The sequence below is a fragment of the Tetrao urogallus genome, assembly GCF_951394365.1.
Source record: "Tetrao urogallus genome assembly, chromosome: 1".
Lineage (NCBI taxonomy): Eukaryota > Metazoa > Chordata > Aves > Galliformes > Phasianidae > Tetrao > Tetrao urogallus.
Window position 1 is genome coordinate 124,703,551 of NC_136813.1, and position 26,690 is coordinate 124,730,240.

At 42.3% G+C, this 26,690-nt stretch overlaps 1 protein-coding gene across 1 annotated transcript in view; it reads right to left on the reverse strand.

Moving 5' to 3' along the window:
* Positions 1-1,278: 1,278 nt before the first annotated feature.
* Positions 1,279-26,690, reverse strand: part of PRR5 (proline rich 5) — a gene marked incomplete at both ends in the record, with an annotated part of 49,149 nt that continues 23,737 nt past the window's right edge. The window contains 3 exons of the mRNA XM_079544067.1: positions 1,279-1,826; positions 4,492-4,630; positions 24,818-24,958. Of these exons, the coding sequence (XP_079400193.1) occupies positions 1,279-1,826; positions 4,492-4,630; positions 24,818-24,958 (828 nt within the window). The remainder of the gene's footprint in view (positions 1,827-4,491; positions 4,631-24,817; positions 24,959-26,690) is intronic.

A 26,690-nucleotide genomic window follows, 5' to 3' on the forward strand; every position in this document is an offset into this window, starting at 1 on the left:
TGGAAGCTGGTGCCAAAACTCAAGTGACTCTGTGCTCTGGGCATTTACTCCAAGGAGTGGAGCCTCAGCCTGCTTGGATCTCAATTATCACATTCCCCACAAGGATTGCTCCTCAGCCATAAGATTTGAGACTACTGGGACATGGAAGAGATTGCTCATCTCTGCATCAAATAAGTATGATATCATTTAAGAGTCCTCGAGTTTCTGAGCTAAGAACCAGGCTCTGTTTCATCACTTGCAGGCCCATCTCTGCTGGGCAGCTGTGGAGGTACCCACTACCTCCCAGCTCCAGAAGAGACACCTGCAATGGAATGACCTGCAGTAGCGCAGCATTTACTGTGAAGCCATCTGGTCAAGAATCTGTCAGGCACCAGGATTTCTTCTTCACGTTGGTATCACGTGTACCAATCCACTGTAAAAACTCCCTTACGACATACTTTACGTACTCGGATTTACAGCAGATGCATTATGGAATTACTTTAAGAGTATGAACAGATAATGGATATGCCCATCGAGAGGCCTGTTTTTATTTACTTAGTAAGAACAATTAAGTTGAACCCTGCTGGAAACTCTCCCTGCAATGGATGCTCCAGGAGGCAGCAATGCGAATTTCTTCAAAGTGCCACGTCTTAACATGGTCTTAAGAGCCAGTTTCAAGACAACCCTCTCACAGACACAAAGCACCAGCCATGAAGCAGAATACAAGACATCAGGCATTGCATGACACCAGGTAGCACGTTTCCATTTATTTGCCTTTCTTCAAGAACCCTTAGCTCACCCTTGGGCAAAGGAGTGCATACAAGATGTACAAGAAAAGATTAAAAGAGACTTCCTTATCGTTGTGTTCTGTGGTATGAAGGACCACAGCCTCTGTTTTTCTCTGTAAAAGGATAATTTTCTGTGCTCCAGCTGACATGTCACCGTCCAGAGAACAACCTGCCCTTCTACAGGAGTCTCTTGAGTCATTTACCAGGCGGCATGACTGAATCGACACTGCCAGTTGGAACAAGTGCGTTTTACCAGATACCTGCTTGTTTGTGAATCCCTAAGTTCAGAAGGACAGAAATCAGAATGCAGAGGATGGGGACTGGGAGAAGTCATCGGGGTTGCTCCCCCCAGGCAGCTGATTCCTCCCTGTTGTAAACTGTTTTGTTTTTATACCTCAACACAGCTGAGGTTGTGCCCTAGACACATGTAGGTTTTGCCCATGGTCTGACTCAACACATTAGTAGCTTTCTTGTATAATATTAAAACCCAAGGCTCGGGTCCTGCTGTCCTTCACAAGACGCTCTGTCTGTTCACGTCCACATTGTACGCTGATGATTTGGAACAGCCTCGGCCAAAATCAATGAAAATGCCTTCAGAATCAGAGTCAATGGACTCTAAAATCTGGTCCACCATGTTCTCGGGGCTAGAAGAAGGAACAGGAATCAAGGAAGGGTCCCTGTCCAGCTCAAAAGACCTACGTGGGTCGTCCATTGAGTGGAAGTGTCCTTTCTGTTGCTCCACTGCGCTGAGCTTGCCAGAGCACTGCACTGACCCAGCACTGGACCGCTCCTGGTCGGACAGCAAGTTCTTTGTGGCCGTCATGGAGCTCTTAGAACCGTTGTCCATGATGGTGGTGAGGTTGGAGTAGCCCTGGAGCTCCAGGCAGGAAGTCATTTCTGAAACAGAGTGTCTTCGGACGCTTGTCCCGTTGGCAGCCATACCCTCTGTTTCATACTCAGCTACTGGTGTCAGCAGCGGATTATTGTAGCTTTTCGATCGCACCACGGGGTTCTTGGCGAGGATGTCACCTGACTTGGAACGCCTGAAGAACCGCTTCTCTGTAAGTAAAGAAAGATCCACAATGACATCTGTGAAGTCTCCTGTTTCTGTGGTACTCGTAATTATGAGTGTTCAAAAGAAAAGTCAAGGCCCACATACTGAGAAACTTTTCTGGTGTGACGGGAACTTCTTAACAATAATATATTTGGCTGGTTTTATAGCTCCATAGGATTCAGATTCCTAGCTTTCTTCATCATACCGAATGCCTCAAATCTAATTAAAAAATAGTTGAAATTCCCTTACGGTCATTCAATTTCAACTGCTGGAGTAAAACAGTACATATTGCAGAAGGCTTGATGTACACTTGCAAATATTTTCTTCAAGCTGTGCCAGAAAGCCAAATTCTGTTCTTGTTCTGCCTATTAAGATCATCACTAATTTCAAGTCTTTGAAAGCTGACTTTGAAGATCGGTGGCACCGATTTCTATTTAACTTCACCTCCTTTTGCGCTTTCAGAACCTCATCTCTTCAATCCAAACCAAAAGGGCACTGCAGAGGCAGTGCAATCAACCCACATCAGAAAGCAGGGAACCAGACACCCACCCTGGAAAAATCTCTTCATATTTGGAGCATAAAGGATGAAGATACACAGTTTCACTAAATTATTTTGGAAAAAACTTTGATTCAAGGCATTGTTTGGAGACCACACCACGAGAGAACACCAACAGCCTTTGCAAAAGGTCACTGGAGGGCAGTGCCCACAGCACCTTACTGGGAAACAGAGCTGCACTCAGCCCAGCAGAAGTTTTCAGGACGCCACTGTTAACCCAGTGCGTGCTTTGCAAAGAATGAACGGCAGGTGGCAGCAAGTGAGCACGGAGATCCTCCACCGGTGCTTCAGGGCAGGAATGATCTCTGCAGCTAGATAAAATCATCATCATGCAAATGTTTGGCCTATTTCATTGCTCTGCCTCACTTGTGCACAAAATAAAGATAAAAACGTGGTGTATCGATTGGGTCGCACTTCTGAAGCTTTCTCCCTGCCACTCACACTTCCCATCCTCATGAAAAGGGCACAGCTGGAGGAGGGAATTGGATTATAGTCTGGATGTCAACTACAGCCACTGAAAATAATAATAAAAAAAAGTGCTTGAAGTTAGGATGCTTAGAATATGCTCAGCTCCAAGCTTTGCAATTTCCATTAACAAAGCCTTTCTCTTCGACAATTACACTTTCGTGCTTACCTGTACACAAAAGCCAATCACACAAATTAAAGAAGTTTCTGTAATTAAGACCGCAATTTACAATATCACATATTTGTTTCTTCAGTGCATACTGCAGCACAAGCATTTTTCCACTCAGCTTCCAGAGGAAGATCAGCAACCAGACAAAATGGACTGTACAGAATCCACGCAATTTAACTTATTTACTCCTCGATTTTCTCTATTCAAGTAGGCCATCACAATACTTACATAAAAGTATTTGGGCTATACCACACTTCCTCGATGCCTTACAATGTAAGTAACACTGTAACACCCCCTTTGCAATTTCAACAGATTACATCACTCAGAGGGATTTTCCAAAGACTTTCCTCTTGGCCTAATCTTGCCTTCGCATAACAGAGCGCACGGAACCCTAGACAGTAAGTTGGAAGGGACTCTGCCATCAGGCAGGACATTTTCAACCACCCTGGTTTTTATAGGTGCAATGCATAAATAGCACCTCTAGCAGTGAACATTCAACAGCCTATGCCAACAATTTACTCCAGCACATAACCAATGCAATGTTAGAGACCTTCCCTCCCGTGTAATCTGAGTTTCTCTTGGTATGTGTGCTAATCTTATCTTCCACTCCGCAGAAACCTTTTACATATTTGAAAGCTCGTCATTTAGTCTTTTTTAAGACAAATTCTCACTTTTTCCTGCCTTAAATAACCTTGTAAAATCTTTGCACACTAGTGAACACACAATACTCAGCAATCTCAAAATTGCTTCTTATGTCTTCCTCTCTCTGTCCATAAGGCATCCTGTGTCAAAACTCATTCCCTCAGAGTGAATGGAAAAGCAGAACACATTCCAGATTCAAAGCACTAAAGCAGTGAGTGCTGGTTCCATCTTCTGCCACTGCCAAATCATCGTGACTTTGCATTTTGCACGACCTCAGAAAAATAGCGTGGTCATACTGCTCAGTCTCATAGAACCATAGAATCACCAAGGTTGGAAAAGACCTCCAAGATCATGCAGTCCCACTGTCCACCTACCACCAGCACTGCCCACTAAACTATGTTCGCTGGTACCACATCTACACTTTCTTGAACCTGCAGAGTCGGTGATTCATCCCTGGTCCGCCCACTCCAGCACCTGGCCACTCTTTTGGAGAAGCAGTATTTCCTGACGTCCAGCCTGAATCTCCCCTGGCGAACCTTGATGCCATTCCCTCTAATCCTATCGCTGTTACCTTGGAAAAGAAGCCAACCTACCCGTGCCACAACTTTCAGGTAGCTGTAGGGGGAAGAATGGTCCTCCCAAGACTCCTCTTCCCCAGACGGAAAAATCCCAGCTCCCTCAGCCACTCCTCAAAAGACTTGTGCTTCACTTCCCTCACCAGCTTCATTGCCCTTCTCTGGACTCTGCCTCCTCACATGCAGGCCAAAAAGTCCTGTGTGGACTAAGCTTTTGGGGATGCTCTCTGAGCCATGTCAAATCAAGGTGCAGTGATACTCACCCAGGATACAGGAAGAGTGTGTGAAGGGTCCGTCACTGGAATACAGACCATAGGTGCCCAAATAAGGTGAAACCACTTTCTGGATCAGAGATTCCAGTTTCAAATAATCTTCAGTCACACCTTTTGACTCGTGAACCCCCTGAAAGAGAAACACCAACATGATGAGCGCCGTCTCCTCCAACCACAAACTTTCCTTGCTCACCACAGCAAGCAGAGAGGCAGCAAGCACGTTCAGTAAATTACACAGCAAATGCAAACTGTAAGGTGATGCTATTCTTCTACTGCTGCTTCATCTGACTGTAAAGTCAAGAGACCATGTAGCACGGCACAGATGCTCAGAAGGAGGCAGCAGCTATTTTGAGGAGTTGACAATGCAGGCTTTTAGAAGCGGCCTGGGTGGTACGAGGGCACTCTGGGATGATGGAGGATGAGGTCTGTGAAGATCGGTTAGACCAGCCCCAGAGTTCCTGTCATTTGCAATCCTCTGCTGACTTCCTGAATGAAAGATGAGCACTAACGACCAAACAGTACACCTGCAGCTGGTACCACACGGTGGCACTGCCATGTAAGTAATGCAACAGGGTCAAGGAAAAGATGAAACCGACTCTCAAAAGTATTTCTTCCACGGTATTGTAAAAAAAAAAAAAAACAAAAAAAAAAAAAAACAAAACCCACACCTATAGTGAAGGGGTTTATATCTGCCTCTTCCCTCCTTCCTTTTACTTGCTAGGGCAAGAGAGGCAAAAATCCATAAATCCAGGCAAAATTCACATTAAAAGTAGCAACTGCAACAATCCTCTAAAGACAAAACCCATTGCCCTTAGATCTTAACTCTGCAATTCCGCTCACAAATGGGCTCATAAGGCTAAGCTCTGTACATCTGCACTCTCGCTTCCACTTAGCGTGTCCGCTCCTGTGCAGAGCACAGCTCTATTTACTCAAGTGTAGGATGTCTCATCCTACCTAAAGTGTACTCACCTATGTTGTACACGTGACTAATTTTGTTCAGATCCTAAATGTCATACCCAACAGAAATCTTCTTGAATTTACTTGGATTCCAGAATATTATCAAATAAACAAGAAACAACACGTTGGGATAAAAGCCTCCTTGAGAGCCAGATGCAGAACAAATGGGAAAAACTGCAACACCTCCTTCAGCACATGACAGGATCCTGATGTTCTGGATGTATTAGCTGCTCAGAATGACTCACCAAACAGTATCCACAAATGTGCATCAGCCTGCAATGTGTTTATGAATGTTTGCTTCACCCCTTGGCTGCTGCACATCCTGAATGCCAGCTGGCACTCACTGACCAAAATTTATGAATGAAAAACAAATAAAATCCAGCAGAGGGTACACAGAATCTCCTTTCCAATTCACTGGGCTTTTGATAATGAGTAACAATCTTTGGTGATGTGCTATGTCCTGTAAACTTACAGAGATTCGCAAATACAAATATGACTACAAGCACATATGCTGTGAAACCGAAAGCTTGCAAACACCAAAAAAACCTGCAGAATAAACTCATAACTACCTAACCAATTAAAGCTAGACAAAAATAACACGGGAATAATTCAGAACACTTAGTGAAGATGCATGTATTATTTCTAAGTTACTGAGGTCTGCACCACAGAAAAGGTTTCAAATAGGAGGAGGATGGCTACTTTTTTTGATACTGAGATCTGTTCCATCTCCTGTCTTGGTGGGATTTACTCAAGATCTTTCCAGTCCTCATAAAGGTAACTGCCTTACACCTTAGTATTCATGACCCCATCTCATTCACAACCTGCTGACAAAGATCAAGTAGGCCACCCACTTCCGGTACCTGCTTCAGTTACCTCAGGAACCAGTGTCCTAAATGTGAAACATAAAATTGGTAGCAAAGACAAGTGTTATTTAACATTGTCCGTAGCCAGAATTTGAGGCCTTACGCACTTTTCTGCCACTTAGGTATTTTTGGTGAAAGAGGGCAGCTAAAACACCAGCTGTGGAGAATGAAACCCAGTAATTTGCTAGCACCACGCTGCCCACAACACAACCCTGAACACTGGCAGAACTGATATACTGTGTGAGTGATAAAAGCAACCTTGCTCAGTGGCATCTTAATGCTGCCAGATTTCCTATCAGTTTCACACGCCTGAATTTTTGGTTTCCATGGTAGCTATTCATAGAATCATAGAATGGCCTGGGTTGAAAAGGACCACAATCATCATCAGGTTTCAACCCTCCTGCTATGTGCAGAGTCACCAACCATCAGACCAGGACAGCCTTCCTGAAGGCAGCTCCCCCAAATCATAGTTCAGAAGCAGTCTGCAGCTTCAATGAGAAAACACACAGCGGACTTCACACCACAAACTGAGCATGTAAGGAACATTTTAAAATGATGTTTCTCTCATATTTCTTTCGATATGTTACTGAGAGAAACTTATTCCCCCAGACCTCCGTTTAACTTCTGGTGGAGGTTTTAGAATGGAGCAAAGTATGTTTATAAATGCTTCACATATCTACACATTAATATATCTATACAGATATCTATATATACATATATAAATACCTATACAGCTATCTACATAGATACCTACCTCTACAGGAAAATTTGTAAATACCATTATAGGTTCTCTGCCAAATGTGTAGGCATTTGTGCTGATAAGGACAAAATCAGCTTTAAATTAAAGCCAGCTTGTGACTGTGATCCATTTCACAACAGTTTCTAAGATGGCAGGACTTCCAAGTCGCCAATAAGCATTTTCCTGTTATACTGGAAACTCACGGTTCTTCTTATAGGTACTGCTTCATGTCTTAGTAGACTGACAAGCCACTAAGTAGCAATAAAGCAGCAGTCAGATCTAGCAGGATGGCTGCTTAGCTTGCAGGAAACTGTATCATAATTTGGAGAAAAAAATGAGAACTTGGAACATTATCAGTAAAACAGAGGCTCTAGCCTTAATCTTTAATGCAGTATCTGCTCTGCAGTCATGCAAAAACTTACTTTAGAAGATAACTCTGCCCTTTCATGAACTCAATTTCATTTTAGCAGTAGAGTTTCATGCTTCTCCGAAAGCACTAGATGTATCTATTACCTCATTACCTGTGGAAGGATTGCAGTGTACCATTTTGACAAGTCTGCCCTACTCCCAAGGCATGGATAATGAGGACTGGAGTCTTGAATGTGTGAAAACCATCACAAACGGTAAAGTTTGCGCTCAGCATCCAGGAGACATGTATTTCTGCATATAATACTGTATCCAAATCCCTGACTTCATGAACATATAATTAAAACATCTAGAAACAGAGAATGACATACAGCAGTTTGAAAGCATTAAAGGGACCTTATGCACTCCTATTTCTGATATATAAAAATATACCATAAGTACTCCCAGAAGGGCCATATTCACAGAAGACCACTGGTAGCTCTTTTAGGAAGTTCCTGCTCTCTCTGCTGGAGCTTGCCCCATCCATGAGCCTGCAGTTACCAGCAGTGACTATGTCATCCCAGTGGGGACAGAGGCACTGAGCTACTCAGGTTTGCATTGCTGCCAGTGCAGCAAGCTCACCACAACTCCCACTGTCTTTTTAAAGGACACAAGGACTTCATATGAAAGCACAGGGGAACAAATAGGTGATAAACTTGCCTTGGCACTGCTAATAAATGATCGGAAGAATGATGTGGGGTTTAGTAAACTAATATAGTAAACTCAGCCTCCTTTTTAAGTACACAGGACTGCTTGAAGCATAAAAGAGATCCTAAAGTGGGCCCGAGTCCAGGCATGCATTTAAGGGCTTGAAGAGCCTCTTCAAACTTGCCTATGGTTAGCGTTTATGGATTTGACCTTAAGCAAACTGTAAAACAAGGACAGATTGCTCTGGAGGTTTTTTAACAAACACACATATTAACACAAAATATTATTAATCCATTATAAATGTTTTACCTAAGTGTAGGTTATAAAACTTGCAAAGATGTCAGAAAAATATTCTCTGCTTGTCACAATTTTTCTGACAAAAAAGAACAAAATGAAAGAAAGACAGAAATCAAATGTCCCTCCTTTTTTTTTTTATTTCTGTCAATGAAATAACAACACAATTCTATATTTCTATATCCTATGACACCCATTCTAACATCTTGCATTTTTCTTTGCAGGCAGCCAGCAGTGACAATGGCACAAGGCAGATCAACCCTCTGCTGAATTCTCTGAGAGGATGCGAGCATGCCTGCAGCCTCTGCCCCTGTATCCTGGGTCAGCCCCCCTGATGCTCCTTCTCTTTCTTTTTGTTTGTCACAGCAACTCAGATCCTTTCATTTTTGGTAATAATGACAACTAAAATACACCCTGATAGAACCAGCACTTCCAAACGAGCGCTGCTGACAGGTTGGTAGGTCTCATTAGAGAGCCTGGCTAAACAAGAGCACAGTTTTAGGCTTCCCATATTCCTGTAAGTAGATGCAGGACTTCTTATGGAAAAGAGCTGGTTTGTGAAACCTGACATGCTTCAGAAAGAGAACTGTTTTTGTGTTTTTTGTTTCTCACTTCTCACCTCAACAATTGGATGCAAAGCTGCATGTCTCCTTTTCACAGATATTAAGGTTCAAAGTGATGCCAAAATCTGTACTGTTTATTGGCAGAAAGTAGTAACAAATCTCTACTGTTGATAAGAAGACTGATAACAACATACAGCCCCTTAGGACCAGATGCCACAGAGCACACTGGGGAATTTCTGCACTGTTGCTCCATGAATTGTAGCCTGCTCACACATCCTTGCTAGCACAGGATCAAGCAGAACAAAGATGAAATTTTCCTCTCAAGCACTTCTACTGGGCAGAGCAACCACAAGAAAAAATATGATCTATTTACCACTTCATCCAACTTTCTTGAAATCTTAGGGGTTGGTGGGTTATGTTAGCTCAGAAATGCTTATCCTAAAAATCCTGCAGTGCATCATCCTCTTGATGACAGGCAAGGTACCAGATCAGAGAACTGAACACATAAATTAAAATAATTGGAGACAAAAATGCTACAGCAAAAGCTGTCATGTCCTCTTGCTTATCTGGCACACCTGAAAAGAATGTCTCATGCATGCCAAGAGGGTAGGAACAAAGCTACCTGCTGGCTACTCTTTGCCTCCAGATTCTCCTGGATGTTTTCTGTTGATGCTTGGCTCATGTCATTCTTCTTTGGTATCTTAGCTGGATTTCTACACAGCCATCACTCCCTCATACCCAGCTCCTCTCAATTCAACCCTTAGCTTCATCTCATTGCCCCCACTCTCTCCTAATACCTCACATTCATCCTTAGCTCCTTTTTCAAACCCTGCACGAGCTCCCCACCATCTGCTGGGCTTCTCTGCAGAGCCCTCTGTACTCATCTTGACTGCAGGCTGCTTCAGTACTGGACTACTGCAACTTGGCCCATGTAACTCCTCACTCATCTGTGTGTGAAAATATGCACAACCAACCATTAACACCAAACCACTTCTAAGTAACCAACAGAAACTGAAGAGTTTTGCTCAGAACTTATGAAAGGTGACAGGTCCTTTACAGTTTCCAGTTCTGACTAACCAATTTCTACCACTAGAAACACCTAGAAATGGAGGTCTCAGTCAGTTGCTTTTCATTTCTCTCTTTAGCACAGAGTATTATAGGTCCATTTACCTAATAAATTATACAAGAAAATATATCTCCAGTGTCTAAGTGTACTCTAACAATTAGACATAATGCTGACCTAATGGGCTGACTACCTCAGCCCAGCATGCAAATGTAGATATGCTCAAGTGTACACTGGTTGTTGATTACATGATTATAGTACTCTGAAGTTCAGCTTTAATGTTTCAGCTGATCAGCATGTTTACATGAATAAACAGTGGTGTGGGAGATTGCCTTGTAATTAAACTGCTGGGCAGCAGCACTACCACAGGGGACACCAAGCAGGAACAGCCACAAGCCAGATCCTAGTTTACTGACTTCTGGACTTGAGAAACAAAAAAGCGAAAACCAGACTTCTGGGTTAAGTAATCATAGCAATCATTATTCTTGGTGTTTTGATGTCCCACAGGAGTGAAGTCCCTGGGGCAGGAAGCTGTAGCAAGAGTTGTATGTGGCTCAGCTTATGGTTAGAAAACTTTCCCTGAGAGTTAGGCTGCTGGGGCATCCCCAGCCTGGATCTGCTGGGGCATCCTTATCCACTAGTCCCTACCAACAAAAAACAATCCTGCCCTTGTCCTGCATGAAATGAAACAGGCAGCAGGAGGTACTCACAGGGTCAGGCCCAAATACAAAATGAGGTCCTGGCCTCATAAACCGCCCTGTCTCAACCACACAGGAAAATGGCTAAGAAACATAGCTCTTTTCTGCTAAAGCCTAGCAGATTCTTTGAAGGAAAGAAAAATGCATTAAGAAATGCATTTCTCTCTTTCACTGGTGAAAGACCAGATCAGTATGACTGACACGCATGCAACGCAATAATCTGACAAACACTGGGTAGTAATAGTCGGCCAGATACTCCCAGGGAAAACTGCAATTAAAAGTCACAAGTCATACCACAAGACAGACACAGAACAATGTCTACAGTGAAAACATGCGTTACTCAGCCAGTCCTGCTTGTGGAGAAGTGAGTGAACAGACTACAGCATACACCCTGGTGACCACATGACAGCAAGATCTGCCTTTTATTTCAGTCAGTGAAGTAGCAGGAGCCTTGCTTCTAAGAGATGAGTGAAAAAGCACCCTCACAGGCCATAACTGCTTCTCACCATGCTTTCATGGAGCCATGGAGCCTTCTCAAATTTGAAGCAACACAGCAGCAACCTTGACTCAGGGCAGGCACGAAATCACTGCAAGTGGGGTGTGGGGACTGTGGGCCACTGGACTGTCCTCCTGTGCACAGCTGCTCTTACTGCAAAGTGGAGCACCACGAGCCTCCTCCTCGCAGCTCCTCCATCAGCTAACTTGCACAACACTCTACTGAAAAACTCACTGACCTTGATCTTACAACTGCCTGGGGCTCCCATCAGAATCAGGATGCCTTAAGCTACATACACTGTGACCTTGATTCCCACCTTGTGCCCAGAGAGTCACCCCCACAGAAAGGATTCCCTTGTACTACACAAATGGAATCGTATTCATGGAACAGCATATGCCTTCACTGACACATAGAACAAAGGCAAATTCGTGAGTAAACTCCTGCAATATCACATGTGATAACTGATTCTTCTCAGCTTTCCCAATCTTGACAATCAAGGGCAATGCAGTACATAGAATTCAATGCTCAGTGTCAGACCAAAAGTTCACTAACTTCAACGTTTTGTCACTAACAGTGACAGCGTGTGAAGTGCATGGAAGAACAAAAAAAGGAAATAGTGTGTACATGAAGGGCTTTCTTGTAGGAAATACTGATGCTTCTAGAAAGCAGTGATGTAAAAACCCAGCGTATGGCAATTTGCAGAAGACCGTAAGAAAAAAGAATACATGCTAGAAACTATTTAACCACTGAAATGGAGATGGTGAATAATTGATAAGACTAGTTTCTAAAAATAAAGGAAAAAACAGATTAACTAGTGAATCCTCTGAACAGGGGTGAGAATGGCTTTCTTCAGCACTTTTGCAAAACACTTTTCTTGTGTAGCTGCATCCTTCCTCTTGCATGAGTGCAATGCTGAACTCTTCTGCTGTCCTACAAAAGAAGATTGGGCTATTGGCAACAATTATTCAGCCCAAATCTGAATATTAGTCACAGTTAGTGAAAGTATGCTGGGTGACATCAGCTGGCAGACTGACTCAACCACCAAGGGGTGCAAACTGATGACAGATATGAGATAGAAAGAGTGATAACTTTTCTATGTTGATTAAATCCTAACATTTTCCCATCAATACAGAGGCTCAGTATTTCTGGAGGACTTTACACTTGAGAGCTCCCAGAAAGAACTGAATCAAACTCTGTGAGCTCACTTAGAGGGACTATGTGATCAGTACGCGTCCTTCGAAGTCTTCTGGATAAAAGGAACACCCTGAATCAGACTAACTAGGTGCAGAGACAGGTTGAGAATTGACAGTTTAAACAATCAGGTCCTGTCTCTAGCCCACTCATCTGCATTTTCCAGCCTGGACCAAAAATTCCAGTTACTTCCTCCTGGGTTCCCCCAATGATTTATGCCACTTGCATGCCAAGCAGACAAATTAAACATTTTTAGCCCTTAGGAAACAGACTCAAAAAAGGATCAAAACTGCTTCAAGCAGAGACTACATTCTGCTTTGAATCTGTGTTGATAATGCTGAACCTGATCCACCTGAATTATCCATGCCCCTTTCCAAGGGAGTTTCACTGCAGCAGCCCAAACGCTGCTGTCCTGGGAAAAACAGACAGCCCACTTCTGCAGACAAGAACAAGTTTTAAAAAAACTGCTTCCCCTCTCTGATACAGCCCTCACCCCTGGGGAGGAGGCCAATAATTCATGACTAATGCAGGATAATTTGCTTTCAGCAGTATGTTTTCACAACTAGGTATACCTGGTGCCTGGAGGGAATGTGAAAAATTGGTCTTGTTCATCAAACATTCAGAATCAGAACAGTCCCCATTATGTTCATGGTTTCATATTGTTTTACAGCTACTAAAGGCCAAGCTCTACATATGACATGTCCATTTCTGAACAGCAGTAGATTTTTTACGTATTGGAATGATGCAGCCACACAAGTGATGGTTGTATGCCTACGATCCCCTGGCAGTACCGCCTCAAGTCATTTCTTTCTCACGTTGCCCTAGCTTAAGTCACTACTACACTGGTAAATCCTCGAATATTTCAAGGGTTAAACACATCTGGTCTTATCTCTGCCTCTTGCTTTTCTCATAGCAACAGTGCTCGCAGAGGGAGAGGCAGAACAGCTTGCCAATGCGGCATTGACAGAAGTCAGCACTTCAGATCCCTCTGACTGCCTCAGAAATAAAGATCTTGTCATATTCACTTTAATCTCCAGCAAGTGCCAAGTTCTGTCACTGTCAGCGTGAGAAGCAGTGCTGTCTCTCTCTTCCTTTCAGTGGTGGCACTCAGACACAGACAAAAGATAAGGAAGACAAAACAGCAGACATGGTTTGCGTTAGGCAACTCAGAGTTTTTCCAATGGTTCATCTGTACAAAGACAGCAATGGCATTTTTCTTTCCAGAAAGGATCAAACACTGAGAAGAGGCCAGTCTTCCTCTGACCCACAGGAATATAATATACTACTTTTCTTGAAAATGCTATATGAGATTGCAAAAAAAAAAAAAAAAAAAACAACAAACAAAGCAGAAGATGAAGACTGAAGATAAGTAAGTGATACAAAATGATTAGAAGTAAGGAAGTTACTTTGAGACTTTGGTTAGCATCCTGCAGAAGCTGAGCGGCCAGTCTGCTAAAAAAGATTCAGCAAAAATAATGCTATGCATTTCGACTTTCTTAGTTTTAGGGCTGGAGGTTGCCTGATTCCCAGCTAAGTGTCTCCTCTGGGCAGTGATAAAAACTGCAATCACTCCAGTCAAATAAGCTAATTAATGTGACTTTGACAACACATCAAATGAATCTATGCATAAGTGAGTGTCTCTGAAGAGCTATTTATGGAATAAACTTGAGCTGGAGCTAGTTTGTCTGCATTTCCAGATGCTGTGGCACTGCCACATTAGACTCAGAGGCAAACACAGGCGTGCACAGAAGAGCAAGTGCAGCCCCACACAAAGATCACTCTGTGCGTCACCAAATAATGAGATGTGACATTTAATGGCCAAGGGAGTGAAACCTCTCATTTTTCTCAGGTTCCCTCCTGAAGTTCTCTCTGATCTGTACACATTAAGCTCACCTCACCTTGCTGGGAAATTGACAACTTTTAACTCTGAGCATTCAAGTCTTTTACAGAGTCTTGTCTCCAAGTTTCTTCTCACTAAATATTTATTATAAGAAAATCCATCATGTATTTATTTTCAGGTGGGGACTTGAACACAAAAGGATGGTAGAGCCCTCCCTCAGTGCATCCGGCCTCGTTTGAAAAGACATCGAAGAAATGCTTTTGCAGCTCTGCAAACACTAACTTGACTGCTGTTACCTACCTGTGAGGATTTCCGATGCTGTCTTTCACAGCCACTCTCCTCTCTTAAATCATTAATAAGTATTCATCCCTCAGCATCCTCCCTGCCACTTCAACCTCTGCAGGGGACTCAAGAAAGGAATTAATGGAAAACATGTCAGCTGTGCCTTCTGAAGGTTTTTTTTTTCCATTTTTGCTATTTCTGATGGTGACAATTTCCATGCCCACCAACTCATCCCTGTGAACCAGGAGGCAGCATCTTCCAGAAGCCCTATCCTAAGCAGTCAGGCAGGCTGCCCACCCTTTCTTCATCCTAGCTACCTGTCACACTAAAGACATCACACTGTGGCACATCAGTGACACAGCAGCTCTCGCAACAACTGCGATAGATTAACATGGAGGAAAAAAACGTGTGGTTGACGTCAACTGAACCTCTGATGTACCTCTTGAAGATACAACCCTGCTACTTAAACGAAAGCCATTTGTCTTCAAAGCAGTCTGATGCTTGAAGTTAATCTGCATAACAGCTCACAGCTGCCTGCTAGAACAATCCTTCAACTTGCTGCTGTTTTAAATGTTAGCAGTTCTGAAAAATACATAATCATACTATACAACTTTTCAGACCACACTGCTGCTCAGTTTCTTCTCTGGAAAACAGGGGCTTTAGTCAAGCTGCATTAGTTTCTTGCTGCCTAAATACCCAGCCTTGTGTGATTCAGACACTATGAGAAATAGTGGAAATACCCTTTCTTCAAAGCCTTTGTTCTTTGTAGCTGAACAGTGAAACCACAAGAAAGGCTCATGAGTGATACAGGAGGAATGAGAGATTTATCTTCATTCTTGGAACTCAAAAGGCGACCTACAGCCTATAGAGGACAAAGACCTCATTGCCCTCTCTAGAGGACATCTGGATCACTATGGACAAGAAATTATTTGCCATAGATCAGTACTAGTAAGTTTGACTCCTTGTTTTGTTACGCTATCCATCTGCCCATCCATATATTTCCCTGTCTCCTATCAGGCTGCAAAATCTTTATTGCAGAGAGCATATTTCTATTGTGTTTATTCAGTGTCCTTCACAGGAAGGCTCCATCTATCCATACTGGCGAGAAGCTTGGAGATGCACCTTAGCAGAAGAAGCTGACAGCTCTTAGATTCACAAGAAACAGAAAGTAAACTGGTGTTACGTGAGAGCTACTCCAAGTGCAACAGCTGTGTTTTGCAGAATATCTTCTTGACAGACTTCAGCCAGGCTAAGCTATGACTCTTTTGCCAGTATCTTTTCAATTCCAGTGTGCTTGCATTTTCCAAAATTGCACTTGGATTAGCAAACACTAAAAAGCAGCACTGCTGGAGGGAAAGACGGGCAAGGCAGCCCCCCCCCCTTCCCCCCCCCCCATGCCTCTTCTCACCACAGTTCCCATACTGTTTCCGACAAAAGGTCAAGTCTCAGCAAAACTGCACTGCGAAGGCCAGTCAGCTCACTCAGCCACAGCAAGGCTGCTAGGTATCAGGGCCACTCCACAGTGACCCACTGCCTGACCCCAGGCAGGACCACCCTACCCTGCACCCCTGGAAGATTTGCAGCAAGGAGTAGGCAGCTCACTGGCAACAACAGATGGCTGGCAACAGAGAGATTTCAATCAAAGAGCATAATCCAAAGCCTGCACAGGCACATGATTAACTGTTTGCCTTTTAATTGCTTGTAATTACTGGGTAGTGGCAAGTTAATGAATTTCACAGTACGCATATCACTGTGCCATGCAGTTGTTACTTCTGCAGCCACAACAGAGCTCAGGGTAAGGCTGCGAAACTCCTGACGGAAGACATTTCACACTCCGCACTTGCCATGAGAGAGAGGATGACTCTAAGATACTCAGCCACTCCTCCACCTACTGTAGATTGAGATGGACAGCCCTTTATTTTAGAATACACCACAAAGCAACTACCTCCTGTGCAAGCCTTCACACCACCAGCCTGCAACATACTCTCCCATGGACTTCTGGCTCTAGTTGCCACAGAAGGGGCAACAGTAGGCCCAGGGATAGGCTTGGGTAGCATTTCAGAGCAGAAGCTTCCATATCTTTCACAACTCTTTGCTTTTCCAAAGCATCTTCCAGGGAGATGTCAGAGGCGAGGAAAATCTGTGCAATTTGTTTTAAGCACCCTGCCGGTTTAAATGGAAAATTATAGCTTCGCATAACAATAAAATCCTATAGCATAGTTGAAGAAACAGGCAAACAACAAAACCCCAGGAGAAATCATTCCTGAAGGAAAGCAAGCAGCTGTCAGAACTGCTTCCAAACAGTTCACACAGGAAATTATTTTTTTCACTCTTTAATTACATATGTGGGACTTCTCCACCACACTGCCATTTGCACTGGTGTAGGCAAACTGCTCCCACACTGCCATCGGGGAAAAGCCATCTCTCAAACTGGGAGTGCTGGCCATGCCGTCTGCCCCCAAACCACCTGGCTGCCCATTTCACTGTGCCTGAATTTCATAGAATCATGTGTATCATAGAATGGCCTGGGTTGAAAAGGACAACAGTGATCATCTAGCTTCAACCCCGCTGCTATGCGCAGGGTCGCCAACCCACCAGACCAGCTTGCACAGAGCCACATCCAGCCTGGCCTTGAATGTCTCCAGGGATGGGGCATCCACAACTTTCTACTGCCTTCCTTTAACTTGCTGCTGCCTCTGGGAGGACAGCATTTTGGACATTATCAAGAGATGTTCATCATTCACAACCACCTAATGTGCCTTGCTGTTGTGTCCTGGCACACAGCAACAGGCTGCTCCTGGGGCCTGGTCCAGTTTAACATCTTGATTGAAGATGGGAGAGGAAAACTGAGGCCAGAGAAAAAGCTTCCTGCAAGGATGAGCTTCCAGCAGCCCTCTCTGTGAGCAGCGCCAGCTGAATCAAAACAAGAAATGCTGCTCACAGATGCCTTGCCCAAAGCATCAGTTGGCCTTGCGACCTGCCTGAAAACACCATGTGCATGGAGATCCCGCTGTCCTCCTTCCCCCAGCACTAAGTGTCACCACTGCTGGCAGGTGCCACGCAAGGTCTGGTGGCACTGGGCTCACAAGTCAATGCCTGTGAGGGCTGGGAAGTGACTGATGCTTCTGGGAACCAGCTGCTGTGATTCCCCGGTGGTTTGTCTACCTGGAGGCACTCAGGAAAATGAAGCAATATTCACTATGAACCTCTTAGATAAATTGTGTGCTGGCCTCTGATGTAGAATTAAAGTGTCATTCATCTATCTTGCCACTCTTCCTAGTCCTTTAATTCTCAGAATTAGTATCCATACCGAGTTTTAATGAGGTTTAATTAATCTTATTTAAAAGGTAGCTAAACTTTCTTACATTCCCCCTGTAGACAAGCCGTGAATTACACTACTAAAGCACCCTGCCTCAAAGGATTCCTGCACCGTGGGAACACTCCCTACTCAGTTTTCAATGGTAAAAACTTCTATACTGCCTTTTATACTGGGTTTAGTCCAGTAGCCTGAGCAGGTCCACAAAAGGCATTTGTACAAACTAACGTAATTAGGTAAAGCATTCCACCTCTCAATAAAATTATGGAGCCTGCAGGGATGTTCTAATTCAAGTTAAAAATGATTTTACCAATTTAACTCTGTTTTGTTTGTTTGTTTGTTTAACTCCGTTCAAGATTTGCTTACAAATGAACTGGTTTTAATAGGCCAGGCTCAATGGAGGCCAACTCCAGAGCACAAATGTATTTTAGTAAGGACTGCTAGGTGTAGCTCAGGTTAAACATGTATTGACCTGGCTTGAGCAGATGCAGCTCTTAGGATAATGCCACAGTGCAAGATGACATTCAGGCAGTTCACTGCAGCTCTGGAGGGATGGGAACAGCGTAGCTCAAAGAAGAGCTTCACAGCCATGCCTTTGGCATTCCTCACAGAAGTGACATTTTACATAAAGCAAGGTACTTTCAAAATACACCATGAGCATACCCAAAGGGAGTCTGCACAATGCAAATTGCCTTCCAACACAATTGTGTTTAATTGGTGCAGGCAAGGCTGTGGTCATGTTGCCTTGAACTGACTTACACTGCCTTTCTGTGAAGATGATGAACAAGATGCACATTTGAAGGATTATGCCATGGTATTAATGAGACAAGTTCATATACAGCAAAACAACAGAACAGTTTGCGTTGCTTTCCTTTTTTCCCCCACTGCTTACAGTTAGAAAAATGGCAACACATAGTGCTGTCAAATGTTGACAGCTAGTTTTAGTGAACACTCAGTTTCAAAATGCAATCTGTTCTTTTCATTTATGACCCTGGACTTTCACCGCCATGATAATAAGGAAGATCCACACGAGCACCCACCTTTCCAAGTCAACTAAGTGGAAGAAATGACTGAAATGCAATTGTGATTGTAGAAGCCCACAGTCAGACAAACTTATGGAGTGCTCAGCAGCATCCATCCCCGCCTCCCTGCCTCTGCACCTAGAGAAGATGTGGCAAGCCTCAAACTAAGCACAAGGTGGAAACTGAGCTAGAAGCGTTAGAGGGGAACAATGCCTGTGATGTGGTTTCTCTCTTGAACTACAAATCTACAGCTAGAAAAAGGACAGCCCCCAGCTGTCCCTAGCTCATGGCCTTGTCACTTACATTGTTGTGTCTGCCTGTGGCAGGGGAATCACTTTTGACTGACATGCAAGAAAGTGAATGAAGGCGTATTTTGGCTAGGACACATGGCGTACTTGGAACTCCTCTCTTGGCACCATGGTGCCCACAGAAGCGTCAGCAGTACTGTAACACACATTTAAACCTTTCTGGTTCCTCTATGTCACACTGGGGCTGCTGCTGACATTTTTTTTATTCCCAGCTCCCCATCCCAGCCACCTGCATAACACATCCAAACCTGCTTGAGATAATACTCTATGACACAGATGAAATAATGCAGCATTTTTACTGCTTCCATGCAGAAATATATTCCAGCATCTGCAAACTAACACAATAATAAAAATCATATGAAGAAAAGCAAAATCAAACATGAAAAGTACTCCTCGCTAGTGAAAACACCAAGATTTGCTTTCAAAAGAATCTTTTTCCTACAAAAAATGAATGGTATGCCTTGATAAAAATCATGGTCATACAAATTCATTCCAGAATAACAAACTTCTGACAATTTCATTGCTACAAACTGCACTTTCAGAAACAACAAATGCAACAGAATAAGACAGAGGACGCTGCTTAGAAATTCTCAGTTTCCTTTATATCAATATAAAACAAAGGTGGGATCTTCTCTATTTGTCAAGAACTGTCCTGGCTGTAAGATTTCTGATCTGACCCCTTACATGTCTGTGAGGCTAATGCAAACAACACAGACAAAGCACTTTTTTCACTGGGAAGGAGGAAGACACGTTCTTGCACTACCTAAGGGAAGCAGGGTTTTCTGTTTGTTGATTTATACTTCTACAGGGTCTGCAATATATTTATTTATAGGTTTCCTTTTATTATTATTATTATTTTTTTTATTTTTATCTTATCAACCAGAAATTAAGAGGAAAGTAGAGAAGCATTGTGGTTTAACCCAACCCAGCAGGTGGCTGAGCACCACACAGTCATTTCCTCATCCTCCTTCCCTTCCCAGTGAGGTGGGGGGACAGAATTGGAAAAAAAAAAAAAAAAAAAAAAAAAAAAAAAAAAAAAAAAAAGCAAAGTAGAACTTGTGGGGTGAGATAGAACTACTTATTAAAAGAAAAGGATAATAGTCAAGACCGTGTGTGATATATATATATATATGCACCTTATAGCACACACTATTCACAGTGAAGGGTCCAAGGAGCTGGGAGGGAATAGTATTAGAACAGCTGACTATAACTGGCCAAAGGGATATTCCGTACTGTATGGCATCATGCAGAAGGAGTTTTGAAGGGAGTGAGAGTTCATCTCACTCTCAATCGCCGCTTAGGGGGTGAACTGGGCATCTTTGAGGGGATAGTGAGCAATTGCTTGTGTATCACTTGTTTTATACACTCATAAATGACAATGTCATACAGTATGGAACATCCCTTTGGCCAGTTTAAGTCAGCTGCCCTAATACTATTCCCTCCCAGATCCTTGGACCCTTCAGCGTGAATGGCCTTGGCACTGTACAACACTGCCTAGCAGTAACTATAAACATGGGTGTGTTGTCAACATTGTCTTTCTCTGAGAATGAAAACAAAACACCATGCCAGACACTCTAAAGAAAACAATTCTGTCCCAGCTAAAACTAAGAAAAGAAGAAGATAAAGGTATGGACAAACCTTACACCCACAGCACTTTGTTCAAGTTATGCTTCAGGTCCAAACGATTTAGTAGGAAAACCTCTCAAAAGCAATCACTGAATTAAAAATCCTATGGCCATGGTGACTTGACTCCCATTTACAGACATCAGTCTTTCAGAAATTCTGTTTTTCCACAGACAGACCCCTGCAGTTTTCCGATAGAAAACGGTATTTTGTTTCTAACCACTGTGCTGTCTTTGGTTTGCTGTGTGGTTGCTGAGATGGAAAAACAGCAGTCTTTGCATCTACTTTCAGGTCTTGCAATGCGCTCTTCCACATCTTTTTAAGTGTGAGGAGTTGCATGTTTGTTATCTCTAGAATGTCCTAAACATACAGGTCCCAGTGGGTGATTTTAAGTATTTATATTGTATCCTTTTACAGAGAGAAAACGAACAAGGCATTTCAAGTGAAGCTCAGAGAAGCCGAAAAGGAAACCACAGTTTTATTTTTCTCTTTAGATCTTAAGTTCAGTGAGGCCTCGTCCCTCAACACAAATGGCTGTGCTATGCTTTTCTATAGTTTTGAAAAATCTCGGGTGACCTAGAGACATTCTGTGAACTCAAATAATCCTGATGTCAACCAAAAGATGCAGATAAACACTCTTTAATTCTCCCACTTCTGACTTTCTCAGATGTCAAGAAAGATACCTGGAGACAAGATGTTCCAGTTTCAGTGGCAAAAAACTTAGGCAATATGGGTTTTGGAAAATAAGGTAGATTGTTTACCCTCTGGCAGTATTTTACTCTCTTTGATTCACACAATATATGGGAGAAAATTCTTTTGTGATATCTTGTTCTGTTTACGCCTCTTTCTCTACCTTCCTAATTCCACCCAAAAAGAAAGGTCATTGAGGTGAGACTGATAACACAGTGTACTGATGTGGATGTGGCTCTGGGCAGCCTGGTCTAGTAGTTGGTGACCCTACAAATAGCAAGGGGGTTGAAACTAGATGATCATTGTAGTCCTTTTCAACCCAGATCATTCTATGATTCTATGATATGCACTCCAGTGCATATACCTGTGCTCAAAAGTTTTTAGCTCTTCTTTTACTTCCCTCAATCACAAATCTGTTCTTGAAGATTCTACCAGATAAACAGGAGCATCCTGCCTGGAGGCACTTTAACTTAAGTGGCCACAAAGGATTAACATTTCAGTTCATTCTCTGTAAGTGGGTCAGGCCGTACTGGCAGATGAGTATCAGTGGTACAAGGCACTTCTTCCATACTACAGTATTAAGTGCATAGCTGGTAGACACATTTCCAAGCAAACAGTTTACTCTGGACAGGAAGAAAGATTTGCTATAAAAAAGGCAAAACAATCACTCAAACAATGAAATAGGGGGATCAACTTCATCTCAGTACCTTTTATCCAGGAGGTCTTTGTCAGAGGCTGCTTTAATCTCCTTGCTAGAGTGGTGCCAGCTGAGCAAGCAAAGAACATGTGAAACTTGCAATAGGTCAGTAACCACACAGAGGCCAACAAAGTTGCTCACGTGCTAAAGTCAGTGAAGCTAACCATGTTCAGGTAAAATACTTGCTTACTGAGCTTTGCTGGATCAGCAACCTGCCTCCTGAATAAAGTTCAAAGACTGCTGCTGCTTCTATTTCCTCTTTAAAAAGCTTCCTTTTCCCTCCGTAAGGAAGGTGTCTTCTGCCAGACTGACAGAGCACTACCTTTACGCTATGACAAGATAGTACATGAGCAGTATCAGATGCACCCTGTACTAGTTACCAAACCTCTGCTTTTTCAATCGAGTCCAACAGGCCAGACTGGTACATGCAAGCATGTGCCTTTGTCAAACTGTGACCTTCAGCTGACATTACAGATTCTGTCCTGAAGAGTATGACCTGCTCTGTAATTATGTAATGTAACTGCAGAACACTTTCAAGGACAGAAATGGGGAAATTTCATGGCAAGTTCAACACTTTGTCTAGGGCCACTAGAATCATCTTCCAGCCATGGGAATTTGCTGCAGTGTCACTGAGCTTCTTAGGAAAGTGATATAGACAGCACACAGAATAGGGATTTAACAATGCCTACACCAAAGCATCTTCTCTCAGTCTGGGATATTTATACACACGAGATCACTATGTACTTTTTGGGCAGCTGAACTGTTCCCTCGCTTTCAGCCTTATTCACATATTGAGCTAATCTATCTTGAGGAAATTCCATTGTTATGTCATAAACATATAAAAATTGCTTTTGTGTAATGTGAAATTTGCATTTGGGAGAAAGTCTTTGCTCTGAAGTTCAATTATTGGCAACCATGGCTAAGCATGTAAATAGCTCTTTCCCAGATCCTCTTCTGTCCTTTTCCTGTAATTTCCATTAGATTTTAAACCACAAGTTTGGCAGAGCTACTGCCAATAAAGGACTTTCACCATCCCCACCACAAAACTGTAGGTAACATATGCAGAAATGAACACCCACAGGCAAATTCCCTCTTCTTCTTTTAATTGATTTCCACCGACATTTCTGCAATGGGAATGGATTAACTTGACAACTTGTTAACTCTTTTGGTTATTGAAGAAAGCAGATTTGTCAACAAACTGTTTCTTGTAGCACTGATCCTGGCAAAGGACTCCGCATGAACTTTCTGAATCAGGATGTTCATTTTCTAGCTCACCATGGAATTCATTTGAAGCAGGATCGTGCCCATAGCTAATGCAGATCCTTTAAAGAAGAAACCACAACAAAGCTAGCAGATGTCAGTAACAACACTTCTGAAGCTGGTTTCCGATAGGCAGTTTACCTTACGTCTAGAAGAGGAGGCTTGGTAGAAAACCTTCCTGTGATTAAGATTTTCATAATGGTATTCTCTCATGTGGAGTCTCTGGTGTCTATTAACACAGTCGGGTTCACAGTTCAATTATGTGAATTCTTTGAAGTCTCATTATGCAGTTAAGCTCTTACTCCAATTTTTCCTTGAGGTTCCTCTCCTCTCTCCAGACAGTAATTTCCAAGGAACTCATAGGAATATTAATATCTCTGATATCAATGTCAATGTGTCACAATAAGCCTGCAGTTTCAATAAACATTTGGTGAGAGGGAGTCTAGGGAGAAAGGTAGTAAGCGGCAACCAGGCAGTCCTATCGTGTAAGGAACTTTTTTTGAGAAAACTAAGTTGAACACACCATTACACGCCTCAACAAATGCACTCTGTAATCCCCTGAATGAAACACTATTTCTTGACAAAGTGGAGGTCATCTTCTTGCTCCATTTTCATCATCACCTTTTAAATTATCAAGCCCTCTAAAATCACTCCAGACACAGGACTAATTAAGTGTGAGAAACCATATCCTTTTGTTTGCTGTAAATCTATTTGTTTATTAAAAAAATAACCAACCAAGAAAATACCAACTTTTCCCACTCCATAGGAAATCCACTCCTGGGTCTCTCCCTCTCTCTGTCTCACCCTCCTTCTCAACACAAGGTCATGCCTTTCTTCAATTAAGAAAACAATTTTATACACTTGCCTTTTGACCCGATTTCCTCCTCTTCATTACTAATAAAACTTTTAACACAGAAGGCAAGTACCAGTGTTTGGTTTTAATGTTACTGTGTTCACAGTTTTGACTGAATTTCTTTCTAGTGACCAAATATGACTGTAAATTGCAAATTTGTTTTGTTGCTTACTACAGATGTGAATCTTCATATCCAGAACTGCTAGTGCAGTAACACAAAGCACTTCATGAAAGTCATGTTATTACCACATACACTGGTTGCTTGCAAAACTTCTTATTTTAAGCCTTATGGTTTCAAAACCACTCTGTATTCTTGGACCCCCTGAATCTTAGGCATACAATCTGAGATCCAGATATTATCAAGATTAAATTTAATTACATAGAAGCTATAGAATTTTGGGTAAGAACTTTTCAGTGAAGGATTAAAATGAGAAGCCACTAAAGAAGACTTGAGCAATACAGTAAGGAAAGACAGATAAAGAAAACAGTCAGAAAAAATATCGATGTACCTGGAGTATTAGCAGCATTTGAATAATAGAAGGTGGAACTCTTGCTCTGGAACGTGATAATGCATCTTCTAGTTTAATATTGAGGGTAATTATATTCCTAAAGTGCAGAAGAGCCAGCTGCCGAACTGAGGGTTCCTTTCCCTGGGAACAGAAACAAAGAAAAATGGGTTATGAATTTTGTGAAAACGAGTTTCCATATCCTCAGTCTTTTCTCCACTTCTGAAGGATTACAAGAATGATCAACCTGAGTGAAAAGCAGAGGAAATACAACAAAGGACACAGGGTAGCCCACAAATCTGCACAGTGAATTTGATTCCGAAGTTCTGAATACGCAGACAATGAATGAGTACAGCTACATATGAAGATAATGAGAGATGGGGGAGGAGAGGTGAAAATCTTACCTGAGTGCAGGATATATATTGTACATATTGTACTTTAACATCAAGGAGACATATAGTGTGTTAAATAAAAGAAAGTAGGGATGAAAAAGCAGGGCTGGATCTCTAGTATTTCTCAAGATTTTGAGTAGTGGTTGGGTACTCTCTTCAATTTATGGTGTAATTCCTGACTCAGCCCACCTGTGGATCCCAATGCTCTCTTCAGCTTCAGGGTTTTCAGTGTAAGGCAAGAACTAAGCTGAAGTCTCATACTGCATTTTCCAAGATATCTTTCTGCAGTACAAGAATCACACCTTGTTTAGAAAAATCTGATCTGAAAAATGTGATGCTAGCTTTGCCCACAAAGATTAACAGCACATCATTTATGCCTGATGAGAAGTTGTAAAACTGTTCCAGTTGCTGGGATTAGGGATTTTTCTTCAGACCTATGTAGCTGTACATGCATATTCTTGCCTGCAGTTTTGAGTGCTACCAGTCAAATATCAACACTTCTGAAAAATCTGGTTTTCAGCTAGCACTGATTTAGATTAGCTTAGAACAAAAGCTGACTCCTCCATACCCTCATTCCTTTTCATTTTGTGTAATTATTTATACTAAAGTAAAGAAAACCCCCAAATCTGCTTTAATTGCCAGTGAATAGAACTCCCAAGAGTGCATGAACATCAGTTAAGTTTTTGGAAATAACCTTAGAACATCAGGGACCTAGATCTACTTGAAATTACCTGGAACTTAGGGCTTTTATTCCCTTCAGGCTTCTTTGAAAATTAAAGCAATTATTTCCATTTGAAAAATGAAAAGATTTGCATTGATAGGTTATTTTCAAATGTCTCAAGAACACAATATTGAAAAGAGGTATTTGGTGCAATTTTCAAAAACATCTGAGTTCTAATTCAGTTAAGCACTTTTTAAAATCAGGTTGAGAACCTACCTATACTCCTAGGTTCCTAAACCCTTTGGATTTAGCTTATGTGCCACTATGAAAAATCATGATGTTCTAACAGATTTTAATATCAACTTCTCTCTACCATTTTAAACTTTCTACTGGGCAGACACAAGTCTGCGAGCTAGCAATATATATGATTTCAAAGTGCTCCTCTTTCAGAATCAGATTTTCTGTAAAGTTGCAACTTCTCCACTTAATTCATATTTCATGCCTTCAATTAACTCAGTTAATTGCAAAATGGTAATGCTGATGACCTTTGCACAAGCACTTCAGGCATAAAGTCCATTTGGCAAAATTAAAGAAAGTTTCCAAAGCTTTCCCAAATATGATTAGGCAGTGAACTCCCCAAAAAAACGAATAGGTATCCAAGAATAACTCTAGAACACTTATAACTATCTGGGACAAATTCCCTTAGGACCTCAGTAAAAAAAAACACTCTTTTGACCATCAGTAAGTTAGAAGTTTGAGCCTTCATTCAAATCAGACCAAGTACCTAATATGGATTTTAAATTACTGGAGTCAAACTCTGAGC